At 37.9% G+C, this 24,996-nt stretch overlaps 1 protein-coding gene across 2 annotated transcripts in view; it reads right to left on the bottom strand.

Annotated features, from left to right (window-relative positions):
• Positions 1–24,996, bottom strand: part of Grm1 (glutamate metabotropic receptor 1) — a 292,553-nt gene that overhangs the window by 93,694 nt on the left and 173,863 nt on the right. For both annotated transcript variants that reach the window (XM_048354248.1, XM_048354249.1), the window contains exon 3: positions 7,337–7,572. In XM_048354248.1, the coding sequence (XP_048210205.1) occupies positions 7,337–7,572 (236 nt within the window). The remainder of the gene's footprint in view (positions 1–7,336; positions 7,573–24,996) is intronic.

The raw sequence follows: 24,996 nt of genomic DNA, 5'->3' as shown, positions 1-24,996 counted from the left end.
GGGGTTTGACAAGCAGTTCCTGCATAGGCAGAACAATTCACCAGGATATTAATGAAGCCTAGTGACACAGGAACGATAATGTAAGTGTAACTGATAGGCTGATTATAAAGGGCCACACTGCCCTCATCAGACCACAGAAGTAAATCTTGGGAAGTGAGATTTGTTTTCAGGAAAGCATCTATGAGAAAATATAACACTAGAGTGTTGGGGTCAGCTGCACCTTTAAGGGGCCACAGCTGACCTCAGCCTGTCCCTCCCCTTCCTGTCTTGAACAGGAAGAGAAGGAAGTCTGACATCACTTGAGGGACAGCTCCTTGGGACCAATCAGGGGCCCCTCTCTTGTGCCCGCCTTTAGGGTATATCTGGGAGGCTCCTCATTTGAATAGACAGAAGCCCTAGAGGTTTTCTCCAGGGACCCACGCATCCGTGTCGTTCTTGGCGGCTTTGGGGCACCCTGCGACCACACGCCACCGAGGCTACCCGTGGCCATCGCTCCCACGTGAGCGATCATGGACCACCCAGGAAGGGGCGGACAAGCCCCTCCCCCCCCCAAGCGAGGGGAAGTAGACAGAGAGAGGAGGCTACCTGTGGCCATCGCTCCCACGTGAGAGCGATAAAGGGCCACCCAGGAAGGGGCAGACAAGCCCCTTCCCCCCCCCAAGCGAGGGGAAGTCGAGAGAGCCCACACTAGAGAACCTACTCGGGAAGTTGTTTAAAGATATGGCAATAACAATTCTGTTGGGTTTCGTCAAGGACCACAGTTAATAGCTATTGTAACTCAAGGCTGGGCACTTAATATGGCCAAAAAAATGTTCCTTTACTATAACTATCACTTCCAAATAGCAGAAATAATAGAATGATGAAAAACACTGCCCAAGATGAAGCTTAGAAGTCTCATTAGTTCTTGGATCTCACAGAGCATTCATCTTCTTTGTTTCACCTTTTATGATGGTATTTCCTCAGTTCACATATGATAGTGAAAAAGGACCCAGAAGTGAATGGAAAAATAGCACTGAGGAGTTCTGTTATTCAAAGCAATTAAGTCAGCCATTGTTCTATGTAAAGGGTCATGGATATCAGAATTATGGAGGTCTTCTATCAGTTATTTACTACCACAATAAAGCTATATTATAATCACACACACACACACACACACACACACACACACACACACACCTCCGTCAAGCCTTACTTGCTTAAAATAACAACTTTAATTTGGTTAGGTCATGAATTCTGGAGTCACCTGGTAAGTTCTGCTGCTCTTGATTGGCCAGCTGTGACTCTTCTCAACTGGGCTCATTCACGCATCAGTAGACAGAGAGCATGCTGGCCACAGAATGGCTTACCTAGGACACCTCATAAAGAGGTCATCCTGTTTTGGATACTCATTGCTTTTCATATGCTAGAGGCTAACTCAGACTTTTCCAAACACCTGAAGTGGAGACCCAAGAACAAGATGGGGAGTGTGGCAAGCTTCTAGAGTCCTTGGCTTGGAATTAATACACTGTAAGGTCAATAGAGGCTTGGAGACGTGGCTCAGTAGGTAGATCACTAACGTCAAGTATGGAGTTCTAGTCCCAGTCTCAGACCAAAAACAATAAATAAATTAAATAAATAAATAAATAAATAAATAAATGGAGGTAGAGAACAAAATCCTATCTTTCGATGAGGCTCACTGCAAAGCCATATTTCAAAGAGCTTAAATATGGAGAGTCACAGCTTTCACAAATATTTTCAACGTTTTAGTTGAAGATAAAATTATAATTTTCAAGCACACAAATTATTATTTGGGCTAAACATCCTAAAAGAAGAAGAAAAAAGAAGTTATTACTTTAGGGACCATTGGGGTGAAATAATCTCAGTTTCTAGAGCCTCTTGGTCTGAATCAAACAGTAATGGAACAGTTTTGTCTGGCCTTACATCAAAACCTAATTCAAAGTGGAATGTCGACAACATTTACAAAAAATGACAAAACAAATATATTATTAAAATGAGTAGTAGTTTAAAAGTTGTTAATAGTTGTATCTAAGGTACTAGGGTAAGATTCCTCTTGCTTGTAAGTCTGGAAGTTGATTCTTAGCATATATCTTGGTTTATTTCCTATTGCTATGATAGAATATTACATGGATAAATTATTAACAATATAAATTTATTTGATTCCTAGCTCTGGGAGCTGAGGAGTCTAAGATTAAAGGGCTGAATCGGTGATCTTCCTTTATGTTGGAACAGCCCAAAGTTATAGAGTTGGAAGTCAAACGTAGGTTCATTGATCAAGATCTCACTCTTGTGATAATGGAATTAATCTAATATCAAGGTTGCTTAAGTGGCCTAGTCAAACTTCATAAGGTCCTATCTTCAAATACGATCCTAGAGGCCGTTAAATACCAGCATGATTTTTGAGGAAATATTCCAACCACAGCATCATATGAGATATCATTATCTTACTAGTCATGAGCTATTATCAAGCATTACAGACACCAACCAAACTTTTTTCATTATATCTTAGACAATATTCAAATAAAAATGCATACTATCTTTAAGAAATATTGCATCATTCTGCTTCCTGTTTATAGAATAAGAGGAAAGAGCAAAAGTATGGCTTTAAATTCAGTGCATTACAAACAAAATAACAACAACAACAAAAAACCTGATTGGAACACAATGAGCCCCAGTAAGCTGAGAATATTAATATAAACAGCTAGCCACTGCATATTTGTAGAGCCATGTTGCAAGAAAATTGCCTAATGTGTTTTTAAGAGCTCTCTAAACTATCATGCTTTCAGACTAGTAATTACATATTTAGAAATCCATTGTACAAGAATATTCCAAAAACAGTAACAGCACCAACCATGAAAAGGCTCTGTCCCATATTCACTGTTTTAACAAGAAAAAAAATGGAAATGTCGTTCTCATTCCACAATATCAGAATAGTCAAATAATAATAGCTTTTTCATTCAATGGAACTTAAGAGAGCTGCTAAAGTGGTGGTTCTAGAAGCCTGTAGAATCAGTAGAAACATAAAGCATAATCATAAGGAAGAAATAAGACCCAGTTACCTGTGCACTGTGATTATAACTATGCAAGCAAAGTGAAAAGGTCGGGGGGAGAAACGTGGAGTTTCATGCAGTGCTAGTGGGAAGTGCCTTTTGAAATACTTTATTTCAAAGGCTGCAGGAATATTCTCATCTTTTGACTGAACTTCCGGAGATTTAAACAGTTATGCTGAATATCAAATGTCTGTGCCTCCACAGGATGGTTGGTGCTCATCTGGTGGTGCTATTTTGGAAGGATCTGGAAAGTTAGAAGGTGGGACCTACTTGGAGGAAGTAGGTCACTAGAGGTGTGCCTGTGAGGGTTATACCTCCTCCCAGCCCCTTCTTGGCTGTCTGCTTCCTGTCTGCTAAGAGATGAACAACTTCCTCCACCCCATGCGCCCACCACCAGGATGTTCTGCTGAAAAACTGCACAAGGGACCAAGCCATCATAGCATGATCTGCCTGAAATGGAACCAAAATAATTCCTTCCTCTCATATGTTGTGTCAGGAATCTTGTCACTACAGTGAGAAAAATGACAAACACAGGAACACAACTTTTACAAAAGTATCTCATGCCTATAATCTTAGTTACTTAGGAGGCTGACATCCCAGTTCCATGCCAGCCTGGGCAGAAAAACAACAACACAAGTTATCTAAAGGGCTCAAGATGTGGCTTGATGGTCTCATGCCAGCCTAGCAAACACAAGGCCCTGAGTTCAAACCCTAGTACTGCCAAAATCCAAAAATAAAAATAACCTAAAAATGAAAAAGAAGACATTAGAAAGGAGAATTTTATTACAGCACTAAAGCAGGTTTTATTTTTATTGGGGAAGAATCAAAATCCCTCACATGTGTAGGAAGAATGAAAATAGTTAAATTAGTTATTGTTTTGCTGTAGGCAGAATGACTATATAGCCTTTAAAATGTAAATAATAACAGAAGAAAGTCATAAACATGAAAAAGCAATATTCACGTTTAAGCAATGATATAAAATATCAGCTACACAATTTAAAACAATGCATGGAAAAATAGGAAAATGAACTAAATACTTAAGTGACTAATAGGAATTAGACAATGGACTTTATCTTTCTCATGAATTATTATGCTTAATAATTGTATAAAATAAACACCACAAACGACATTTACTTGTCAAATCAGAAAATGATAAAATCTCATAAACGAAAGGAAGCAAATTCAAGGGTCTACATTGACATGCACTGTAGAAGGACAACTTGTTAAAGAATTAGTGCTTATTTTTCCTAGTTTCCACATCTTAGAATATTATTATGTGAAGTTACTGACGTCAAAATCTGTACTTCGTTTTTTGCAAAGACATGATTCTAGTATGAACATTTTATATGAACAGGCTCCCTTCCTCCACATCTAAGAGCTCTGAATCTGGGTATTCAATCAATTGTGGGTTGGAATTATTTGAAAAACATATATGCACTGAACACATACAGACTTTTTACTTGTCATTATTTTTCAAGCAATACAAAATTCTGCTACTTACATAGACTTTACATTGTATGAGGTATTATATATAACCTAGAGGCTTAAGTATTTAGAAGTAAGTGCTTATGTTATATACAAATATTACTATGAGCATCCTCATATCTTGACGCTTATAGCGGGGTGAACATACTGCAATGATTTCTCTGTGGATACCTAGGAACGATTGTATTTAGATATTACATTATTTCCTTGAGAAGTAAGTCACCTGTATTATTTCATTCAGTTCTCCCAAAGATCCATTTTGGGCAGATTATCTTTGTTTTTTTGGTTTTTTTTTAGCATGCTCAGTTGTAGAAACTGAGACTCAGAAAATAAGTGAGATCATTCAGGTCATGTGACATATGGATATTTAAACTGACGCTGTAGCTACTGGCTGTATTTCTAAATCCTACACTCAGGCTGGGAATATGGCCTAGTGGTAAAGTGCTTGCCTCCTATGCATGAAGCCCTGGGTTTGATTCCTCAGCACCACATATGTAGAAAAAAGCCGAAGAGGCGCTGTGGCTCAAGAGGTAGAGTGCCAGCCTTGAGCAAAAAGAAGCCAGGGACAGTGCTCAGGCCCTCAGTCCAAGACCCAGGACTGGCAACAAAAACTCCTACACTCATCAGCTTCCAGGATATCTTTCTAACACTTCTTATCAAGAATCATAAAGCAGAATGTTTTTGTGAACATGATACACATCCCTTAAGTAGTTAAGTCACTTACTAAGAGAGAGGGATTATGCTTTTTCCATAATCTTGACAACGCTTAAATTTTTAGAAGCTGTGCTTTGCTTTTAGTCAGAGCTTTTTTCCAGCCCATCTCCAAATCCCCCAATATACCCAACTAATTAAACAGTCATGTGGACTTTACATGAAATATTTTTTAATTAAGCTCAGTGATTTCCAAATTATTCAGGGTTGGCTCAGGACCCTTAATATTCAAACAAGGGATCTAGTGCCTGCAAACTCCAGTTAAATATTGATATCTGAAATCAAGTTCAGTAAAAGCTTGTGTAGACTGTTATATCACTGTTGTAATTACTTTCAACATGCGATGTGAAACCATAGCTTCTATTATTGGTGATCCTCTTGTATCCCCTTCCTGTGGTTGTGCCTGCACTATCTCTGTATCTTATCTGAGTACATTGGAAACCGTGTATACTGGTATTAGAACTAGGAAACTGAAAGGGAATACCAAAATCGAGAGACACAGGGTAAAAAAGGCAAACGATTACAAAAGAAATACTTGCAAAACTGTTTAGTGTAAATCTACAGAACAACTCATGGGGGGAAAAGGAAAGAGGGAAGGGGGAGGGGAGAATGAGGGAGGAGGTAACAAACAGTACAAGAAATTTATTCAATGCCTAATGTATGAAACTGTAACTGCTCGGTATATCAGTTTGACAAGAAAAAATTTAAAAAATAAATAAAATAAAACAAAAGCTTGTGTAGAGACTAACACCAATATCAAAATTTTCAGAAGGAAATGGCACTGTGGCTCAAGTGATAGAATGCTAGCCTTGAGCTGAAAAGCTCAAGGACAATGTTGAGGCCCAGAGTGCAAGCCCAGCCCCATGACTGACAAAAGAAAAAAAAAACTTTTCAGAATACTAGAAGTACACTAGAACGTTGTGATACACAAGTAATTTTCTACAGTCTAGAAAGGATAATTTTACTTCCTCTCTTTATATTTCATAAATGGTTCTGCATTTCCATTGTAAGACCATGGAATTTATTTCATTTGTGAGAATTTCACCCTGATGATAGTATAAAATGAAAGTCTATGTTATTTGCCAATAGCATGGACACTAAGTTCACAGAAACAAAAAGATGAAAGCATATACACTACCGATAAAACTACTAAAGACAAAATTCTAGCAGAAAAGAATTAATATACTTTGTCAATTAGGTCCAAATGGAAATTTTAAATAGCTTTCTGCCTTCCTTTGAATTCAGGACACAGGAAAGTGCTTTCGGAACTTGATACTGGAATGAAATGCAAACACAAACGTGTTTACAAAATGGCGCTGTGGCTCAAGTGACCACTTTTAAAACTTGCTCTGAGATTCAAGCACAATATAAGAACAATTCACAAACATACAAGCTGTTATTTCCTGCTGTGGATGTTAATCAAGCCCAAGCTATAACCTTAACAATTACATATGCTGTGAATATTGAAAACCCAAAATATTAGTGTGTGTAGATGTAGAGTTCTATCTTTTGTTAGAATAGCTTAGTTTACAAAGTACTTTCCAAGAAATCCTTACATAAAGGATATCTGTGCATGTTTGGTAGATAGAAGACAGTCCAATTTCTTGGTACCTGTGACCCCACACATCATGCAGGTTGTATGGCCTAAGATGATATTACCTCATATCCTTCTGAATTTTCTATTGAAGCAGTTGGGGAGGGTTGAAGAGAAGACAAAATCAAAGTTTCTCATTTATTTCGGTGGCTATTATCTCTTAAGTAAGCAAGAAATCAAATATCCCCCTCCCCCATTTGAAGACTAAATATCTGATTATTCAGTTTTCTTTTTATTTGTTTATGTTATCTCTTAGCATTTATTTATTTATGTTATCTCTACCATAGACAAAAAAGCAGTCTTCCCAGAATATAGGACCATAAATTCATGAAGTAATATGTTTCTTCCTCTTTCTAGTGAATTTGTAAACTAAGGAAGAAATGTTCTCTTTGAATCTCTAGCTCTGGTGCCTTTTAGTCCCATCTAACCATCTATAATAGGGCTGATGCAGACCATGATGGTAGACCATGAAGTACTATTTGGTGAACATGAGAGTTACCTGTGCAAACTTTTTTGAAGTTGGGATTTTCCAGAAGATGTCCCGGTAGGCGGCACTGGAAACGATGTTGCCAGAACTCAGGAAACCAGGGATTCCTTGTGTTTGTGTCCAGCCTCAGTTTCAGGAAATAATCATCAAATGATCTGACCTCTGGAGACTGCAACTTTATGGTGATTCCTCCGTTGGCTTCCACCTCATAGCCTTCAATGACTTCATCTCTGTCAGCCCATCCATCACTAAAAATAGTAGGGATAGGGGTGGAGAGAGAAAAAGACAAAAGGTCTCACAAAGAGGTTTCAGAGGTACATATGAAAGATTAAAGTCTACTATCACAACCTATAGCAATCCATGACTCACTTTTTGGTAAAAGGAAAGAAAGGAAGAAAAAGGAAGGAAGGAAGGAAGGAAGGAAGGAAGGAAGGAAGGAAGGAAGGAAGGAAGGAAGAAGGAAGGAAGGAAGGAAGGAAGGGAAAGGGAAAGGAAGGGGGTAAAGAAAATAAAAAGTAGCAAATTGTTTAAAAAAATCATTTTTTCTGGTTTTACAGTAGAAAACTTGATGGTGAAGACCATGGTAATAACAATTATAATAACTGACATCCATTAAGCTTTCATTAGCCAACACATCCTGTGCTAGTCACTTGTATTAGGATAGAGAATGTTTGACAACTAGTTGAAATCTGACTAGATCCAGGAAATCCTTAGCATTAAATTTAATCCTCTTTAGCATTAAATCACAGAGCTCATCAATTACTGTCCAGAACAGAAGAAATAAACCCTAGGCCTTCAGAGCCTGCACAATAAGAGCACTGCATGACTTCAGTACTGCAATCGAGACCTTGGTAGAGTAGAATTAAGTAGGGTAGAAATTGCTTAAGCTCTGAATGATAGCTTCCACAAGTAGTAGACAGATTTCTTCACCAGTGTTTTTCTAAAACCATAGTACTAACAGTACTAATTGTACTCACTCCTAAATAGAAAATGTATGATCCTTCTTAGTAAATGTCATCTCACTGACATCTTGTTGAATGGGTTAAAAATTTTCTAGAACATCTACCATAAGTGATAGAGCACCAACTTAATTCAAGTATACATTGAGCCAGAATTCAGAGGGTGTCAATGAAGAATGGAGCCAGGGCTAAGCAAAGAAGGCTTTATTCAAGACAGTGGCAATTATGTGAGTAACACTAAATTCTAGACTTCTGAAGAAAAAAATTGGGAGGGCTTTTACCTGTTAAGGGGAACTAGCCAAAAGTACTAAGGGATATTAGTGAGGATATTGGTCAAAGTGATTAGGATATTGGCTTCCCACAGAAAATGGGAGGCAGAGGTTTTTCCATCATTCTCGACCATGTTTCAATGAGAGGGCTCCCAAGTTCAGGGGCAATGAGAGGAAAATTAAGTCTGTCTTGGTCAGGGAGTAGATTTATTCCTCTCCTACAGAGAGAAACCCTGCAGTTAGTAAAACATAATCACACAGTGTCTTCCAGAGAAAGTGTCTTATTGGCTTTTCACAGAGCAGGGAATTGGGCCAAGTGCATTTCACTCACCATAGCTCACCTCTTGTTACCTGAGCTCAATAGAGACATACATATTTTCTGCTTAGCTGAGTGAATTGGTTCAGCTTCCGTGTAGATTCTTCCTGTTGAACTAGAGTTGAGCTCTATATACAACAGGTCAAGAGTTATAGGAAGTAGAGCTGATTTACCATTATCAAAAATTAGAAGAATTTTGAGGCATAGTTCAGCCTGCACGGAGAGTGATCATTAATATGCCCCTAAATTCACTAGAAGAGATGCTATGATATACACAGATTTCCCCCTTCCTCCTTGCTTCCCTTTCTTCCTTTCATTCTTCTTCCTTTTCCCTCCCTCTCTCCCTCTCTTCCTTCCATATTTACTAAGCAGTCACCAAGATGCTGTGCTATAAATTAACTGAGAGTAAGATATGCTATTGCCTAGCTTGCAGTGCATGTCACAGACTTGTGGGAAAATAGACGCTAAAAGAAGGATGATGAATTCTATGAGCCTGAGGAAGAAACATTTAGGAACACAGTGGAGAAGGTTTGGGAGTTTAATTGAAGCTCTGTGTGTGTGTGTGTGTGTGTGTGTGTGTGTGTGTGTGTGTGTATGTGTGTGTGTGTGTATGTGCTGGGGTCTATAGCTTCCTGTAGAAAGTGATGGAGACCTGAGGTCCAGAGGATTGATTAACATTATTCAGGTGAAGAGGAGGGCGGTTAAGAGTGACACAATTAAGGACTGTGGAGACAGTGCAGGGAAGGTAAAGCACAGAGAAGGTGACATGTAATGAGAGTGAGTACCTAGAAACTGCTAGCATGAGAAATGGGGGACGTCTCCACGAAGCCCCCAGCCCATTCCTCATCAGGACCCAGCCGCTGTCCTGCGCGTGCAGTGCACCTTACTCCCGGCACACCTTCCACTCAGCATCACCTAGTGCCAAGTCCCGAAAGTGGATGAGAAAGACCAGCGCATTCATCGTTCTGTTTGCTCGATCCCGAGAGAGACCCAGCTAGTTTAATTTACATTAAAATATACTTCTATTTACATCTTCACTATGACCTCAGCAATCTGAAGATTCGCACTGAAGCTTGCATCCTGTTCAGAAGGAAGGTGGAAGTAAAATTAGTTGGACTTTCGCAAAGTTCTACCTAGTTTACTATTCAAAATCAAAATGAACTATAGCGTAAAGAATATTATTTTTTAATTTTTATTATTTTATTCATCTATCTATCTATCTATCTATCTATCTATCTATCTATCTATCTATCTATCCCTAGATGATTTCAAATATGCTCTGTAGCCAACATGGCCTTGAACTCATGATGCAAGTGCCACTACCGTCCATGTGCTGAGATTTCAGGTGTTTACCACTACACCCACATAAGAACTACTTTTGGTATAAAGATTAGACTCCAATTGTCTTTCTAGGTGAGTTTAATGTTCTATGAAATTTCTTTTGTTGGTAATATGTACAAAAATCCACAATCTCAAAACTTTACAAAAGGGAATGGCATATGTGCTTAATAATATATTTCTACATTTCTTTATTTTTCATTTCTGAGTCATGCTTAGTTTTATAGAAACAAATAAAATTATGTGTCAATGATAGTCACAGAAAACGCTGACCTTCTGTCCTTGAGCCAACCAAGAGCAGACACAACATAGGAGAACAGGTCTGTCTGGAGCCTGGATTCCTCTCAACCATTGATCGACGCCTTGGCCCTCACAAAAGATGGCCTCCCTTCCAGAAGTGATAGTGCTAAATTCAAAGGATCATAAAAAATATCATGGAAAAGCAGGGTGTGATCGAGAAATTTTTCAAGTAGGATTACTCAGTGAATATCTTTTAAAGAGTGAGTTGCTGAAATTTTCCATGAGCTTAGGAATCTACCAGAGGTAAGAAGCAAGGAATGGTCATAAAATAGATGCTAAAAAAATGTCAGCAAAGCAACCCTTCATTTTTATACTTTAAATAGTTTCCTCTCTCTATCATTCGTGAAGTACACCTCCACAAAGTGGAGATCCTTTTGTGGTTGAGTTCTACTGGGATTTTCGGTGAGGATATTATTGCAGTGAATTATCTGTGAAATACAATTTAAAAACAGAGAGCCAGCAGCTTACACGATTCATGGCCCCGGATCTTTCCTAGATGGTGGTGGTGTGGCCTGTCTGTGGCCTGAGATGACTTGGAGTCACCTGCTCACCCCTCAAGGGGCAGGAATGGCTTCTGCTGAGCTGGGGTGGTAACCTGGCCTCAGACAGAGCTGCATGCCATGGGGCACATGCGAAGCCTCTGGCAGCTTCTGCTGCTCCATCTGTTCCCCAATTATGAGTGTTCCATCTCTTAGCTGGAGTCTGGAAACAAAGCTGCAGCTTGTGGAGGAGCAGGGTGACTGCCGAATAGAAAACTACGTGTCAGAAGCAGTTCTCACCAATGGACACAAGAGTCTCCTCAACATTTCTGGATCGCAGTGCTTCAAAAGGCTGTTCATTGTTCTCATCCCTGTAAGATTTCACATGCACTTGAATAATTGTTTTTCTCTTCTCTCAGAAATTCTAATATTCATAACAAGAAAATCCTACTTCTACTTCCACCAATAATATTACTTTCGCAGCATATCAGATGAAATAATTTAGTTAGCAAATGGATACCAGAAATAAGTATACAATACCATTACTTTTTCTTTTAAAGAACCGGGACTGAAGTCACCAGATCCTCATGTTAGCTGGGCAGGCACTTGATCAATGAGGCCTGCTTTCAAACTCCACCCCCTCTTTCTTTCTTGGTTATTTTTGGGGTAAAGTCTGTTCTCCTGCTGGCCTGGTTTGTTATCCTTCTACTTGCTTTTTACCACGTGACTACAATGGCAGAAGGATGCCACCATACCTAGCCATTGGTTGAGACAGAGTCTCCAACATTTCTTTATTTCCTGAGATGGTTTTGATCCTTTGATCCAATTCTATCTAGCATATAGTTAGAGTTATATAGGTTTGAGCCACTGCACCAGAGATTGTGAGGATTCATATTATTAATTTTATTATTTCATGGTTTGTATTAGCATGCATTAGTTGTACAAGAGGGTTCATTGTGACATTTTCATACTCCCATACAATGCATCCTTATCACTCTCCCTCCTGCTGCCCACTTCTTAAAACAATTCCAACAGGTTTAATTGTCCTATCTTAATGAATGCATAGAAAGCACTTTGATCATATCCACTTTGATCATATCCACTTTCACCCTTTCTGTTAGCCTTCTGGCCTCTCACTGATTACCCCACCCCCACCCCACTGAGCCTATTTTACTTTCCTGTCATTTACATTTATAGTCTGTATTAATTGAACCAAATGATATTAAGATGTGCAGATATTTTAATCACAGTAACTGACTCTGTTGCTTTCTCTTTCTCTTCTCCTCTAACATTGTATTGGACAATAGCTTTCACACTATTCCATTTTCAGAAACACAAAATATGGAATACCTACCCCAAAGTAAAATCCACAATGGTTGGCATCCAATAAAAATCTATGTGACATATAAGTTTGTATAGAATTACAGGCAAAGAAATACTAACATGACAATTATAGTCAAGTTTTAAATATCAACATAGGTAAAGAATTTTTAAGAGTCATGTGATACAGAGGAGAATATTTAAGAGTGGGAGTCCAGGAAATGCCCTGAATGGTCTGAGAGAAAAAAAGAATAAATGATTCATGTGTAACTGTGAAAATGTTATTCTTCCCTTCCCTCCCTCCTTTCCTTCCCTCCCTCCTTTCCTTCCCTCCCTCCTTTCCTTCCTCTTTTATTTTTATTTTTGCGGTATTGATTTTTTTTTTTTTTTTTTTTGCCAGTCCTGGGCCTTGGACTCAGGGCCTGAGCACTGTCCCTGGCTTCTTCCCGCTCAAGGCTAGCACTCTGCCACTTGAGCCACAGCACCGCTTCTGGCGGTTTTCTGTATATGTGGTGCTGGGGAATCGAACCTAGGGCCTCGTGTATCCGAGGCAGGCACTCTTGCCACTAGGCCATATCCCCAGCCCGCGGTATTGATTTTTGAACTCAGGGCCTTACCTAATCTGCCTGCCTGTGTTAGAATTCCCATGGTAACTGGGATAAGAAATGCATATCACTCTGTTCAGTTCATCAGTTAGAGGAAATATCAAAGACACTTCTGCCTGAACTGTCCTTGAACTGTGATCCTCCTTTTCTGAGCCTCCCAGATAGCTAGGGTGGGTTGTTCTGGGGTACTGGGTGTGGCTAGACAGTCTCTTGGGTTGCAGTGATTATGATGGCTAAGCTAAACCTCAACTGAGTGTTCTTAGGAAAAGAGAACTATTTCTTTAGCACTGTAGAGAAAGTAATGTTATGTATTGTGTAATTTGTAGCAGAAAAGAATGGAGGAAAGATCACAGGGAGGAAGGAAAAGTGAAGAACTTATTTTGTCTATATTGTCAAAAAAGCCAGCAAGATTCAACAGCAGGGGTAATTTTCTGATGCTACTTTCTTATATTCTGAGATGACAATGGGTTGTCAGGTCTCATGTGGGGGGTTTTTTATGGTGTTTTTTTTTTTTTAAAGATTTAACTTTCTGACTTGAACAAAAGGTCAAAGCACAGCAATTTGTGGCTTTCTGAAAGTGAATCCAATGGTTTTGTAATGTCATTAATGAATTCCCTTAACAGATCCAATGCAAGCCATCTATTCTATTGTTTAATTACTCGATCCTATTATTTGAAGAAGGCAAATATCCTTAACTAGCGTGTGGTCAATAAATATATAGACTATGAGTTCATCTTGCATATTCAAACTATTTCTGATTCTATCTCACAGCTTGGCCAAATATATTAGTGCACATATTGGCACACAGTAGTAGGATAGGTAGGTAAAATTGATATATTTAGAATTTTTTTATTAGCTTACATTATTCATGGGGGAGCAAAGAATTGCATATTTTCAACATAAACATTCCAATCCATCTCATTCCCTCCATATAGAACCATAGCAAAAGAAGAGAACATGCTAAAACATTTTATGGCACACATGGTAATTTAGGAAAAATAGTGTAACTAATAAGCATGTTTTAATATTCACATCTGACCCATATGTCTGAATCAAGAAATTTAAATTAGAATTAAAAACACTTAATATATCTCAAAATACTTAGAAATTAAATTTCTAAGTATAGTCAGGCTACAGAAAAGTTATCACGAAACCAGAAATAGTACTAAATAAATATAAATAGAAAGGCTACATATTAAAAATTATGGGACTCAGCTTAAAGGAGTGCTTAGAAGATTTATTGCGAGAAGTGCCTATATCAGACCAAGAAGAAAGCTAAAATAAGTGAACTAAATATACAACTTAAGAAGTTATAGCAGGGTATATTGACGTATTCCTGTACTCACAAGACTTAGAAGGCTGTTTATGTCAGTCTGGGATACACAGTCTCAAAAACAAAGGTTTGGATGCTTGCTTAGCCTTAAAAAGCATCAATGAAATACACAGAAGAAGGCACTAATCAGTAATGTTTGGAATAAAATATGAACTATAAATTAAGATGCATATTAAAATTAAACTTTTAATTAAAAGTAAAAGTTAAATGATCAGAGCCAGGCCCTGCTGGCTCATGTCTGTAATCCTAGCTACTCAAGAGGCTGAGATTTGAGGATTATGATTTAGAGCCAGCCCAGGCAGGGAAGTTATCCTTGAGCCTCATCGCCAATTAACCATCAGAATTCCAAAAGTGGCAATGTTGCTTAAGTGGTAGAGTGCTAGCCTTGAACAAAAGAGTTCATGGACAGCACCCAAACCCAGAGTTTAAGCCCTACCTATGGTGGACAAAACATAAGTAAAAATAAAAACACAAAAAAATCAAAGTTAAATGATCAATACAATGACATATTTGGTGTCAGTAAAGCTTAACTCTATGCAGATAAGGACAATTTCCTAGAGATGTTTCATTAGCAAACCTGATTGAAGAAGGAATATAAGATCTGACTGATTATATATTTAATTAACAATAAACTCACCAGTTTAAAGTATACCCATTAAAGATACTCCATTTCAAGATGCATTCTCTCCTACAAATGCATCTAGTGGTGTTTTAAAGTAAATATTCTCAAATCCAATGTGAAAGTCCACCAAAACAATGAATTCAAGAAGATAACACAATGCAACAATATTGAATAATGAATACAGAGATTATTATATCTGGTTGACCTCATTAGAAAATTAGCAAAATTTAGAGGCCTGTAATCTGCTTAGGCAGATTATTCTAATTTGCCTGGAACAAGCACCCTTCTTCCCTCTCCTTTTCTGAAATTCATTATTATTGTTTAAATTAAAGTGAAATTTACATTGTGTAGATCAACCCTTGAAACCAAGCAATTCAGTAGCATTTAGAACATAAAATATTCTGTATAACCACTACCTAATTCCAACATTTTCATCATCACTAACATACTTAGATAATAAAATCGTCTTCCTTGATATTCCCTCCCTGTGTTTCTCAATATGCTTTCTACGTATTTATCCTGAATATCTTATATGAAAATACCATCACATAATATGTGAAATTTTGGATCTGGCTTCTAATACTTAGTATAATGTTGTAAGAAGTTGTGAAAATTTTAGAGTTCATATGAAAATTTAATATTTAATTTCCTTCTCTTTTCTTTTATTGGAGGGGGCAGTGGTGGGATTTGAATTCAGGACCTTCTGTTTAGCTTTCTCATTCAGGACTGGTGTTCTCCCATTTGAGCTATGCCTTTTCTGGTTGCTTTAGAGACAGAATCTCATGGATTTTTTGTCCAGGCTAGCTTTGGACTGAGATTCTCCAGCCTCTTGTGCAGCTGCCTGAGCAATGGTGCCTAGCTAGTAATTGATTTGTTTTCATAGCTGAATATTATTGCATTTATCTATCTATTCATCTATTGATAGATTTTTGCTCTGTCTTGGACAATAGCCAATGACTTCACAATTTAAACTAGCCTAGTTTATTTGAACACGATTTTCTCTTAAAACCTCTGGAGCTGTAATTTATTTCCCTGAGTCCAATGATTAGATCCTAAAGAAAAATTGCCACCTCATGATTTCATTTAATGTTTATACAACTTAAAACACTTGATTTCCCCCAGAGGAGTAATAACCGTGCTATTAAACACATTAGTATCATTTATGGCTGTTCATTGTTTTACAAAGTTCTCTGTAAGAGGCTTCCAGTTTTAAGGTATTTTTCCCAACACTTTTTATCACTATGTGGGTTTTGTTGTTGTTGTTTTGTATTTTGTTGCTTGCTTAGGTCATTATATTTACTTCAGCAACATCCTGTTAACAACTGTGCATACCAATTTTCCAGACACTTCCTTGTATCTAAATATGGAGTTCTTTCAGTTAGCACCTTCAAAATGTAATCAAAATGTATTTCTCTACTGACATATTGGTAAAATTGAAAGGAGTCAATTTTGCATACATTGTGACAAAATTCATTCAAGAACTTGAAATTCCTTTTATCATTTAAATAATGATGTTTTGACTTCATTTAAAGGTAAAATTGTGACATTTCAGCAAGTGGATAGGGCATTTTAAAGTAACATGCTATGTAAGTGTGAAGTATTTTTAAAGTAAAATATAACTCGGTAAATAAAAAAACCACATATTTATTTAGTTTGTCAGTATAGACCTTTGTGTATTTTGAGTTCCCTTAGAAGGGACAATTTTTGGAAATTTAAAGGAAAATAGAAGGGTAAAAATGAACTTTAAAAATAACTAAGGTTTTATTATTTTAAATATGTCAGATACATTAAATTTAATTCAAGAGAACTGATGATCTCAATGTTGATAGCAATAACATGATAGCAAACATAGATAAAGATACACATGACTACTTTTAACCATACAAAAAAGTATATTTGAATGTCTTTGAGGTTATGGTAGTACCAGCATTTACATTGACTAAAAGACTGAACTTTAGATCAATATGAAAAGTAATTTCCTGTAGGCACAATATTTATCAGTATACATTTAATTCCATATATGTTTAAAGCTGTGAAATAGTCAAATATTTTCCATATCTTTCTATGGGCTTTTGAACAAAACAGACACCATTTTTGCTCTCAAAGTTGAATAGAATAGGTATAAAATAAATAACAGCATCAACATAATAGCAATGAGACATGCTAGGTGCCATTCTAAGTGATTTGCACCAAAATGATTTACACTTATTCTACCATTTAATTCTTACAGAAACCTTATAGGAAGAATGGTCTATAGTGTATTGTGAATGATGTATAATGAACTAGAGTGGTATAAAAGGCAGAGTCAAAGATGGTATTTATTACTAAGCACAACATGGATCTATAAAAGGCTTTTACAAAAGAGAGTAATGGATCTGATTAACATTAAGAAAAAATGTTGCTCAGGCTGCTGTGAGAAAAGATTGAAAGGAGAAAGAAGATGAACCAGAGAGATTAGATGGAGGCTCTGAATCATTCTGCACCACAGGTTATGATGCTAAGGATTCCGTGAATATAGAACACATGGACTAGAGACTCAGAGATAGGTTTAGAATGATATTCAGTGTTACTGGGAGAAGGGCTAGATGTGAAGAATGTTGGAAGCAAGGAAAGAATAATCCATTATTTCCATTGCCATCAATGGGTGAATGGCAGAGATATTAATAGAGATGGGAAAAACCAACAGTTGAATCCTCATCAAAAAGAAAGAAGGAAGAAGAAAGAAGAGGAGGAGGAGGAAGGGGAGGAAGAAAGAGGAGGAGAAGAAACAGAGGAAGAGGAGGAAAAGGGGAAGGAGTGAAGGAGGAGGAGGAGGAAAGGGGAGTTAGAGGAAGAAAAGAGGAGACAGGAAGAGATGGGGAAGAAGGAGAAGAGGAAGCATTGGTCTGGAACATGGTAACTTTTCTAAGTGTATCAGGTGTGAAGATAGTTATATAAGGAAATAATCCATTAGTGCATTACACAAAACTTATTACTCAAATAGACATTTGTCTCAGTGACATAGAAGTCTCTTCTTTCAAATTCTATGGTGTTTTTTAAAGGAGGTAGACTGAAGTGAAATGAACAGCATGAACTATTGGATTTGTTCTCACTGGGTAGTATACTAAGAAACATGAATTGTCCATTTTATATCTCATTTGAGTCTAAGAAGTTATTCATCATTGAGGAAAAAGCAAAGCAACTGAAGCTAATATTCTCACGGTTACATGTCCTGGTGTTCACAGGAGTTGACCTCCAAAGCCTCTCTGTCATGCTGCTGCAATCATTTCAAAATGTGAGGTCACACAAAAAATCATGCATAGACCCTCATGAATAGACCCTTTCCTTAATATGCACATTCGTGAACAAAAATAGCTGAGCCCATTCAAGAGAAACGAAAAATGTCAGAGAAGGATGCTATTTTCTTTTGAGAAATATGTTAGAGATGTGCTCTTGTTCATCTTCACTAGTAAATCAGTATCTTTGCATTGACACTGTGATTAACTTAAAACATTATCTCCTACTCTTGTAGCAGGAAGAGGTGAGATGTGGCCTTATGAGCTTTTATGGTATCTCTCCAGAGCCTTCAGGCCTGGCAGCCCCTTCCCATCACCTGAGGAATGATCGTCCTTATTCTTCTGCTTGCCCTATTCTGATTGCCAGAGGCAGGCCTGAGCACTGCAAAGGGACAGACTCACAACACCCCCAAAGAGCAAACGTTGACTTGCCAGAACTGCAGTATTTGAAATCAATTTTGAGCTACTAGGAAGTTGTGGAAAGAAACTGCACTGAGGACCGAGAAGTCTCTATATGGATCACACGTGAATTACAGATGACTCACAGACCAGAAACATTCCAATTTCCAGTGCTGTACTTTGGTGAAGCACGTGGGGCTTGCTTTTGCCGAGATCATGTAATCCATGCGGCCAGGCCACCAGCTAGCTGAATGTTGGACAAAGTGCTTAGGTGATCCGTACGTAACGTTTCTCATTTTCAAAAACAGAAGAGCTTATATGTCTCATCTATTTGCGGAGTTGTACATGAGGCTGGACAGTCCTGGACTATCCCAGCCCTAGAGACCAATGCCCCATAATGAGCAAGAGAAGAGGTGTACGCTGTGTCCAGGTACATTTTCCCATTGTGTCCCGTCGGTGTCCCGATGTAACTGTTGACTCAAGCCTGAGGTTCTCCATACAGAGGCCGGTAGCTCCCGGGAGCAGCTTCCACAGTGACTGTCTCAAGGTCATCCAAAGCCTTCATCCACACCTTATTACAGATGTACTTTTATGCACAGTCCACCCCTCCAATCGCCATCTTTTCTCTTTGGGAAACCTTCCCGTTTCTCAGAAATCCCCACAATTATGTACTGAAAATTAACACACTGAACACAGCCTAGCTTCCAGGGGTTCAGGGTCACCAGGTGACCTGGTTGAGCCGCCCACCCCAGCCACTCTGGGGTATGCTGTCACCTTTGAATTTGTTTGATTCATATAAATTTTGTTCTGTTGAGACTCTTCAGGTCCGTCCCCTGAATTCTTCCTTCAGGGAGACCAAGAATTTGCCATTTGTCTTCAGTGGCCTTACTAACATAAATTATTTGTGAATTGATTTACACGAGAGAAACATAAACAAAAACTGGGTTACGTCATGTTGAGGTTGGAATGATAATGTTAGATTATCTGCCCTAGTGATACCACACTCCTTTTCATAATGCTTATCAGAAAAAAAAAATTTGAGATGTCCTAAACTTAATGACAAGGGATGGAGGTTGGGAGGGAGGAGAAATGATTGAAATGAATCACCCGATGGCGTTGGGTCAAAGGTTATTTCTCATCCTTGAATCTATATTGAACCCTTGACATACATAGCCCATCACAGATGATCACCGGCCACAACTGTGCACAGACCAGGCTTTCAGCCAGCTGCAAGAGAGGGACTCCCTTAGAGATCACTGTCCAACTCCCTTCTTATCCCTGTAAACATGCTTTCCTGCCCCAAATTTTCATTTGGAAAATACTCTTATTTTTTCATAAACCAAATGTGCCTTGTAGCAAGTGCTTCTTGCCCGCCAGGCAGCTTTGTGTCTGTGCTAACGTATCTAATAAAGATGACACTGACCTCTAACCACTGTGAGGTGAGCAAAACAAGGTATAGTCTGGCTTTGATGAGAATAAAATATTTAAAGTGTGGGTGTTATTTTGACTAGTTGAAGTACAACCTACAGCACAACATCCTAAGTATAACTTGGCTAGCTTTTTAACAAGTAATTTATATTATTTTTAAGTAGTTGTACACAGGAGTTGCCATTTATCAAAATGGTTTATGAATACAATATATCGTAATCAATGTTACCCCTTTCTGGTCCCTTCCTTCACTCTTCCTAATTTTATAGGATAAACATTGGATGCTTGGCGGAATGCTCCCCCCTCTTCTCTTTGTTTGTCCACCCCCGAGGTCCAGCAGATGTCTTTTCAACTGCTACCTAGCCTCACTCTTGGTAACTATGGAAACCTGTCATTGGAACAGGTCTTTTTCACTGCCTGGCACATATAACATCCCACATAACCTTTTATTTCAGTGAACCCTCAGTCTCAAGAGTTTTAGTTTAATAATGCCATGACCTAGGACTCTGGTAGATGAATTGATTTTCCTAAAATCACTAGTGCTGAATAAAGAATGAGAACCCAGTTCCTTTGGTGCCTATTTGAAAGTTCTCTTCACTGTACTGGTGAAAATGACTATCGGTAGCAATTGTAAAAGTATATATAAGACAGGGTTAGGCTGATAACATTTATGTAACAAAAACAATTAGAAATAATTGATACTCAGATTTTCTGGATAGCGTATATATAAAATGAAATTAAAATTCACTTCTACAAGTCACTCTACCTATCTCTTAGAGGCTTTGAGGTGATTTATTTTACTGTTCTTAGAAAATAGCTTAGGAAGATTGATTTTACTGAAAATGGATTGTAATTCTAAACAATACTTATTTCCAGTATGTAATTTGGAAAATATTTATTGTTAATTAAGTTAAAAATATTCCAATAGGAGGATATAGAATTTTTTTAAAGTAACATTGTTTGTTTGCCATTATTTTCCACAAGTTTTCACTTACTCAAAAGACATCTTGTTGCTATTCTTGTATTTGGTTTCTTTTCTTACTTAGAAAAAAAAAAAAGACCTCATATGCATATCTTAAGCAATTCAAAGGCCACAGCTACATCCTTATTGTAGCTACATAAAGTAAGAGAGACTAAATTTGCTCTAACAAGAAAAAGATTGCAGAGACTGACTCTGTAATACATGTTTTATTCCTATGCATCTGTATAATCATATATTATTGAAAAACATTTTAACAAAAGGTAAAAGATTGAATTCCATTACCAGGAACACACAACAAATACTGTCAGTGCTCTAACATTCAAATCCAAATGAAGGCAGATTTGTCCATAGTCTCCTCATAATTGCCTTTTCATTCAGCTACTTGTAATAACCCTCTAATAATTATCCATCTGGAAAAAAAAGAACAAGCTCTAAAAAAATTGAATCTGCTGCTTTGTACCACTTAGCAGCCTCCTCTAAAGGAGACATTTTGCATTTCCCCTCCATTTATAAAAGGGGCCCTTTCTAAGTTGCCATCACAAGAAATCAAAAGAGAGACCATGTGACTAACCATTAAAAATCTATAAGAACTGTACATCTAAAGCCCTAGGCAAATAAGTAATTATTCAGAAAAAAAAATAAAGCCCTAGGCAACCCTATGAGCTTGTAAGAGTGAAAACCAGCCATGCGGGCATTTTTGCTCTTTGCCAAAATAGCCAGATCTTAAAACATATATCTTGGGTCTTAGAAGACATAGTGTCCCTTCTAAAGTTACTTGAGATATCAACACAGATCCTTTCGCAGTAGTTTTGCTTTATTTTTGAGGCACACCTTCAACAGACATAACTAAATGTCAGAATTTCTTTCCCTCTTCTGCTAGGCCATGTACATTCACCAGGGCAGGGTCAACTGTGTTCACAGGATGCTCAGACTAGATTTACCAAATGCCTTCACTATTCAAATCTCAAAGGGCCAAGAAAAGGAGGAGATTACATTTTGATGAAAAAATAGATTTAGTCCTCAAATACCATCTCGCATCACAGATTGTCTGTTTGATTCATTTAGCTCTGGGTCAAGCTTAATAACTGTTCTATGGAAAAGACCTGCTTTTTGCCCCTGAAGTATTCTGTGTTTTCTTTTCATCTATCCTATCTGATTGTCTTATCCTATGATTGTCATGCTAGCTTTAAATTGCTGAAAAATACTTGAATTAAATCAACTTGAGGTTCACAGTTTGGGATGGTTCAGAACATAATTGGTTGGCCAATTAATTTAGGAATGATGACCAAAGTTCAAGAGAAAAGAGTGGGAGAATACAGTGGAGAAAACTGCTCCCCAATGACCTGACTTGCTCTAACCACCCGTACTTTTTGCAGGCTCCATGGCTTCCCCAGACTGTCCCAGGCTGGCAATCAAGCTTCCAATACACAAGCCTTGGGAGATTAAGCTGTCAGGATCTTTCTAATGCTTGTCTTAGAATCATGTCCACTTTCCTTTACAAGGCATTCATAAGATTCCATTTCCAGTCACAATTTATGGTTCTCTCTTTCTGCCCTGCTTCAGAATAGCTCATTCCTCCTTCTTAATTCTTGTGGCTCAGGTTTTGGGGATTTTTTCTTTACTCCTTACTAACAATCTTCATAACTCCTTCCCCACAAAGGAAAGTGCCTTAAGTGTGATCCATCATCTGCTATTGATCTTGTTTTGTTCTTCACTCCTGCCAAAATATTTTTTAATATTCTCATGGTACACAAGGAACCATTGGAGTTATTCATTCATGTATTTATTAAATAAAGCATCTTCATCAGTTCTACTATTCAGAGCCTTTGCAAAACTCACTGTCTTGCAATCTAAGTTACCCAGGAACAAGGAAAACTTTTTATTTGTTTCCCCAAAATTAAATAACTGTTCTCAAGCATAAAACACGGATAATGTTTACTGGGCTCGAATATATAAAATAAAATTAATTTCAAGCTGAAGTAATTGAAATCTATGATATCAATGCAGTAAGGGAAAATTGTATGATTTCAATTTTTTGTGCCAGTACAGAGATTCTCACACTCTTGCTAAGCTGGCTTGCTCGAGTCTGGCATCTGGCATTCCACCACTCGAGTCATGCCTTACCTTTGAACTAGCTGATTGGAGATGGAGTCTCAAGGACTTTTCCAGTGAGGCTGACTTCAAACTGAGATTTGCTCATTTCAGCTTCCTGAATAGCTTGGTTTATAGGCATGAGCTACCAGTAATATTTTTCATTTTTAAAAATAATGAGCCAAAAAATCTCCAGGCACTCTTGGGTGATATATTTCTAGAAAGATGGACTTTCTTGAACCCTCTCAATTTACAGGAAATATCCAAATGCTACTTTACATATCCATATTTATAGAGGATATGTCTGTGTAATTCCACAAAAGAATCATATAGCTATCTGGACACTGTGCCTTGGGAGGCTTCAAGATTTCACATGTGGACAATTACCAATCTACACTGAAAAGGAAATGCTATCATTTTTTCTGAATGGTGTCTAGGAACAGGAAAATGCACCTGAACAAAACTGCAAAAAGTTATGAAATAAGACTATTAGATTGCTTGTTTGTTTTAGTTATATTTAAGTCAGGGTCTTATTTTGCAGGCTAGACTGTCTTTAAACTTGCCCTCTCCTGGCTCACCATCCTGAAGTCTGGTTAAGACTATCAAACTTTAGACATAAAAAATTGTGTCTTAGCTGTTCCTTGAAGATGCATTCTCCTAATGAATGTCTTAGCCTATCAATCATAAGATAGCAGTATCTGCGGATTGTGACACTCAATTGAGAATTTTCACTTAGTAGACTGCATTTCCACGCAGAGAAAATTGGGTGGCTCAGTTGGGCAGCTGCTCTTCATTCTTTCCTATGAACAAGACAAGCAATTTTTAAGGTGACAAATAGCCTACATTTAGGAAAATGTAATGTTATGCTTACAAAACTTAATGACAGGCAAAACTGTGAGAATTAGAAAATACATCTGACTGAGACACACATTCAAAAGACCACCTGCCTTTCAGAGCCATTTTGAATTCCCAGTCCTCCTCCCCCTCTCCAGGGTTCCCTGAGTGCCTTCTTTGTCCCCTTTCCTATCAGCTTCCTCCTCTACTCCCACCCCCAACAGCTTTCCAACAGACTTTTCTGAACCATAGTAAGTCCTTCTGACCTCATTACTCACAGTCTGGTTCTAGGCTGCATGCCAGAGAACCCTGGCTTCCTTTCAAATGGGTACCACTAGCCATTTATTTTATTTAGACAAAACTAGTGGGTTCAAATTAAAATGCACCACTTAGAGGAACTCATAATTGTGTTCTTCTCCAAAATACTGTTCCTGAAACTGAGTTGTAAGCTCAATCTTCAAGTGGGCTTAGGGCAGTTAACATTTCCTTGAGGAAAGGCCTCAAGCCCAAGTTATTTCAAAGGAGAAGGTGGAAAGAGAGCCACATTCAGAGAGCAACAACACATCGCTTAGTGGTACTTTCTTTTAATACCATTTATTCTCACAAAACGTTAATCAGGGAGAAAAGTCATTGAAGAGCCGCTTTTATTTCCAATTTTGTTCTTAACCTGAAAGGTTCTTCTGTTTGAGGTCAATAAAGTTTCAAGGAAGGCTTTAAAGATATTGAACAAGGTAAAGCATTGCTACAGTGTCTTGTATTATTTTATTTTATTTTCAGACTCTTCTGTGAGTTCACGACACATTGTTGACAAAGAAAATATAAAAAGTAAAGGAAATGTATAATCCGAAGTCTCTTATTACAGAAAATGTCAATAAATGCTATTGTTCTCTCTCTCTCTCTCTCTCTCTCTCTCTCTCTCTCTCTCTCTCTCTCTCTCTCTCTCTCTCTCTCTCCTTCCCTCCCTTCCTCCCTCTCCACCCCCTCATTTTTAACTCTTGAAAAGATACTGTGGTTTGGATATGAAGTATCCCTAAGATGGCCTGAAGGCTCAACCCAACCACTGGTAAATGCAATCACTAAGAGAATTTTTTGGACATGAAGGCTCTGACCTAATTAATGTAT

The sequence above is a fragment of the Perognathus longimembris genome, chromosome 9, assembly GCF_023159225.1.
Source record: "Perognathus longimembris pacificus isolate PPM17 chromosome 9, ASM2315922v1, whole genome shotgun sequence".
Taxonomy (NCBI): domain Eukaryota; kingdom Metazoa; phylum Chordata; class Mammalia; order Rodentia; family Heteromyidae; genus Perognathus; species Perognathus longimembris.
This window is presented reverse-complemented; position numbering and strand designations above follow the sequence as displayed.